The sequence below is a fragment of the Carassius carassius genome, chromosome 18, assembly GCF_963082965.1.
Source record: "Carassius carassius chromosome 18, fCarCar2.1, whole genome shotgun sequence".
NCBI lineage: Eukaryota > Metazoa > Chordata > Actinopteri > Cypriniformes > Cyprinidae > Carassius > Carassius carassius.
Window position 1 is genome coordinate 21,177,301 of NC_081772.1, and position 5,357 is coordinate 21,182,657.

Consider the following 5,357-nt stretch of genomic DNA (forward strand, 5'->3'; position numbering starts at 1 on the left):
GCAATGAAAATAAAGAAAACTCTTTGAATGAGAAGGTGTGTCCAAACTTTTGGTCTGTACTGTATATATATATATATATATATATATATATATATATATATATATATATATATATATAATCACTAAGGGCAGGTAAGTTATCCATAGTGATTTAGTAGTATTTATTGTGAACTAATGTGTTTCAACTCTCATAAAATATGATTAAATAAACTGAAGCATGTTGTAAACTGATCACTGAACAATCACCAAGCAGAACTACATTTACTGATTTTTGGAGTTTACATATTATGGGGAAGTCATGGTTAACATATTAAAGTCAATAACTGTAAATATGATCAATCATTTTTTAACACATTCACAACATATAGCTTTTTTAGTCTGTTTTTTTAAAAAGCAGTCGGAGATCACCACTTTCAGTTATTGTGAATTAGCCTATTATGAAAGCATTAAAACACAAAGTAAATATTTTGGTAGCATAATAATAGCATACAGATTACACACAGAACATACGTACGTATACATTGTGAATGTGATTTTACACCACAGTGATTCAAAAACGCTTCGCGAATCAGTTAGACTGAATCAAAGGATCCGGTTCACATACATGATTCGCGAATCAGACAACACTAGCTGACACTTCCTAAAATAGCACCGCCTCAAACAAAACAAACAACTCTCCACACAACCTGGAGAGAACGCCCCTGTGAAGAAAACCTACTGCAGCGGACATACAAAATACATTTATATTAATTACCCGTCTATAATCGAGAGATTGTGTGTTTTAATACAAGTACAGAGGCTGTGGGCTGGTAATTACATCTATGATGGCGTCCAGCTACAGCGCGAAAGAGGAAGATGGTCAACACTCCGGACCCGCGGGGCTCGGCGGAGCCGCCATCCGCAATAGAAAGCCCGACAACACGGCCTTCAAACAGCAGCGGCTCCCCGCCTGGCAGCCCATCCTGACCGCGGGGACCGTGCTGCCCGCCTTCTTCATCATCGGCCTCATCTTCATCCCGATAGGAGTCGGTCTCTACGTGACGTCCAGTAACATCCGGGAGCTCGAGGTCTGAGTCCGTGCGCTGTGTGTGTTTACTGTCATTTAACCTAAATACACTGTGAACTCAAGTCCGAGTTTCCTTCCGTGTTAATCTGGGCGCAAGTGTTATGTAGCCGCGTGTTAAGCATATATGTGTGTGTTTGTCTGGTTTACAGATTGATTATACGGGGACTGACCTGTCCAGCCCGTGTTTTAACTGCTCTCAGAGCTTCAGCTGGAACAGCTCCACTCCCTGCAGATGTGTCCTGTTCTTCTCTCTAGACCAGCCTTTCGAAGTGAGTGCTTCTGATCAGACCAGTGTGTTGCACTCCTGTTAGAGGATAGTTTAGCCTGAAGTAAATATTCTGTAATTTCGTCTCACTCACATCTAATTTTCTCCTCCAACTTCACTGACTTTGTGACCTTACCATCGTGATAACGTAATGCGTGAAGTCCAACTAGTGCAAGACTTCTTTTAGAAAGGATGTTTGATCACAACAGTGCCAGCTCATGACTCTAACTTCATGTCTTCAGAGTAATGTCTTCATGTACTATGGCCTCTCAAATTTCTACCAAAACCATCGGCGGTATGTGAAGTCCAGAGATGACAGCCAGCTCAATGGAGACGAGCGCTCACTAAAGGTACTGCACATCTGTCTACCTCTCCGTCTGATCGCTCTGTCTGTCTGTCTGTCTGTCTGTCTATTGTTCACTCTGTTACTTTATGTAGCTCTTTCTATCTATCTATCTAGACCGAGTATCTTTCAATCTATCAGGAAGACAGAGTATCCACAACAGACTGAGTATCTATATATATATATTTGTTGACAGCTGTAGTGTTAATGGCGAAGCAAATAGAAATGAAATAGTTCGGCTGATTTTGAGCTCAGCTGTCTGACTTGTTTGACAGCATAGTATGCTCCGCCAGCGCAAACACATGTCAACACAACATCAACAGCTGCTGTATGACAGCAGGGTTTGGCAACATGGACTCAGAACCATCTCGACACGTATTATAGTGGAGCCCTGTCAGTCACCGACAGTCATTGTCACATTTAATGAACTTTAAACTGAGTGACATCGCAATAGCTGTAACCGGGTTTTTTTGTTGTTGTTGTCATGTCACAATAGATCTGCTGTTTCCTGAGTGCAAGAAATACTTATTGCTTGATTTGAATGCATTTGCATGTCATTGAATGAAGTTTAAAGAATATTGTTCTATTTCAGGAGCCAAGCAAAGAATGTGAGCCGTACCGCACTAATGAAAACAAGCCCATAGCCCCGTGTGGAGCCATTGCTAACAGCATGTTTAATGGTGAGACCTGGATCTGAATGCTTAGCATCGTAAGACCGTTTCCTCAGGACTGGTAATATTGCTTGCCTCTTTCTCTCTTTGCTTCAGATACATTGGATTTGTTTTACATCGATCCCAATGGAACAAAAACCCAGATTCCATTCATCAAGAAGGGCATTGCATGGTGGACGGACAAACATGTGAAGTTCAGGAACCCTGGTGGCAGTAACCTGAATCTTACTGCTGTTTTTAAAGGTTAAATATTTAATAACTGTATATAATTCTATATAGAGGATCATATGTACTCTAATGCATTAGCATGTGCCCCCCCGTATATCTAAATAAACACTCGTCGTCTTTCAGACACAGCGAAGCCGGTCAACTGGCACAAGGCTGTTTATGAGCTGGACACCGACTCAGAAAACAACGGCTTCATAAATGAGGATTTCATAGTGTGGATGCGCACGGCCGCGCTGCCCACCTTCAGAAAGCTCTACCGCATCATTCAGAAGAAGAACAACATGACACCCACACTTCCCAGGGGCAACTACAGCCTGGAAGTCACCTACAGTATCCTTGCACTGCACACCTCTGAAACATTAAGCTCTGCAGAGAGCGAGAGTTAACTGGGGGCTTATTGAAACGTTCTGAAATTATACACCGATACCATTTCATTCGAAAAATATATCAAGTATATGAAAAACTTAAGGATTTTCACTAGTGGTCTTTGAGTTTAAGTATAGCTACAGTTCAAAAGTTCAGGGTCAGAACGATTTTTTCTTAGACAGAAATATTACAGCAGAGGTGCGTTAAATTGATCTAAAGTGACAGTAAAGATCATTTTAATGTTACTGTTTTAATACATTTTCCTAGAAAAAAATCAGTTTCAACATTGAAATTAAAGAGAAATGTTTTTTAAACACCAGCAAAGGCTGTTGCAATGGCTGCTGAAAAATTAGCTTTCCCATCACAAAAATAAATGACATTTTTAAATACTTTCAAATAAAAAACTTTACAATGGTAATATTGCACAATATCACTGGAATTGTGATCAAATAAATGCACGTTTGATGAGAATAAGAGAGTATTACATTAAAAATATCTTACTGACCACTTCACTTTTTAAAAGTGATGTATGTATGCTCTGACCCCGCAAAAAATTGTTAGATATATTTTTTTTAAATCTATGGAATAATAACTGCTATAATTGACTACTAGTAGAAAAACAATGTCAAAATCTAGTTAAAATGGTCAAGCCATGTTGACCATAGACTTTTTTTATTTATTATTATTCTTAAATCAACTACTAAAAGAAGAAATACTGATATTAGTTTACTTTTATATGTGCCAATATAACAATACAAAATACTAAATGATTGTATTTACCTATAATTATCTTTATGAAACATTTTTAACTGCACAGGAACTCCATGAACGATGATCAGTTATACTGTTGTATTATGGATTTGAACTTATTTATTACAACACTTATAAAAAATAAAACCGATTAATAGAAATAGATTCATTATTTTATTTTTTATTATTAAATCATCTTCAAAATCATTATAAAATGTATAGTGCAGTTCTAAAACTCAGCTTACAGAAAACAAATTTGATGATTGGATATGTTGTATATTTCTGGATTGGTATTATGTCCTCGACCACTCGGCCCTCAGACTACCCCGTGCGCAGCTTTGAAGGCCGGAAGCGTGTGATCTTCAGCACCATCTCCTGGATGGGAGGGAAAAACCCCTTCCTGGGCATCGCCTACATGACTGTGGGCTCCATCTGCTTCTTCCTCGGCGTGGTGCTCCTCTTCATTCATCACAAATACGGAAACCGCAACAACAGCTCTGATATTCCCAATTAAGATTGTGAAGTGCATGCGTTCTGTAAGACACAGTGTTTGTGTGTGCACTTGAGCAGCATGCTTCAGTTGGGGTTTTGAAGGTGCAAGAGCATTTGACCACTTGATGTTCTGTTAATTTATTTATTCCACTTCAAATTTTTATTTGATCGTTTTAATTTTTTCGGATGATGGTTGATGGTTCATTTCAAGCATATTTTGGCCGTTGATATGCTCGCATGTCTGAGTCTGAGGTTAGTGTGATATTACAGCATCCAGGATAAAGACCAGGACAGTGAATGAATGTATATTTGTGTTTCATAGAAATGGTTTTACTTTATGACTACGTTTAACAGTTTAATGTACAAAGAATAATTTCACTTTTCCTTGAGGTTCAAAAGTGCAAAGTCTGTGGCTCCGTTTACTTCCAAACTTCATTGAAATGCTAGATTATGGTAGGGATCAATAACAGTTACCACTAAACACGGAGATGCTTGTGCTTTGCTGTGTGGAATTAATGGCTTGCGGCGAGGACCAAACGTTTTGTTCTGTGTCTGTTTAAGTGAAGCTGTCTCGGGCTCATTTTGGCTGTCATGTCTTTTTTTAAGTGTTTAAGCATGTCTTCCTCTAACAAATATGCACTTTAGAATGTGACAAGCCATACATTTTTTGACCAGTTTTTAGGAGTGTGTGTTTTGTTGCCTGGTGAATAAAATGTCTAATTGCTGAACGTACTGAGATTATTCTCATTATTGTGTCGGAGTATCTTTTCAGCTGCAGGGGGATGATACCAAAGACAATGTTAAAAGACAAATTTAGCATGTTAAAGAGATTTGAATCCTGTATTGATGTATTTCCTATTCAAACAGGAAGTTTTGTTTGGATGGGCTCTCTTTTTATTATTTTATTATCTTAAACCATGGTTTTCTACACTAAAACTACTATTTTAAAAGTGTAGTTCACCCCAAAATATCTCACCATCTTGCTATTTTTATTTTTGTTGTAAACGAAATGTATAATAAATATTTCCATCAAATAGAAAAGTAAGAGCATATACGTTTGGGATGATAATACTTGGATCATTTACTCACCAATGGTTCCTCTGCAGTGAATGGGTGCCGTCAGAATGAGTGTCCAAACAGCTGAAAAAAACATTACACTCCAGTAATACATGATAA

General features: G+C 38.2%; 1 protein-coding gene across 1 annotated transcript; it reads left to right on the top strand.

The window, feature by feature from the left end:
• The first annotated feature begins 634 nt into the window (after positions 1–634).
• LOC132092659 (cell cycle control protein 50A-like) lies at positions 635–4,909 on the top strand. Its single transcript, XM_059498995.1, has 7 exons — positions 635–1,067; positions 1,216–1,335; positions 1,574–1,681; positions 2,267–2,354; positions 2,442–2,588; positions 2,697–2,903; positions 4,010–4,909. The coding sequence occupies exons 1-7, from the start codon at positions 822–824 to the stop codon at positions 4,201–4,203; spliced, it is 1,110 nt and encodes a 369-aa protein (XP_059354978.1). The 5' UTR covers positions 635–821; the 3' UTR covers positions 4,204–4,909.
• The last annotated feature ends 448 nt before the right edge of the window (positions 4,910–5,357 follow it).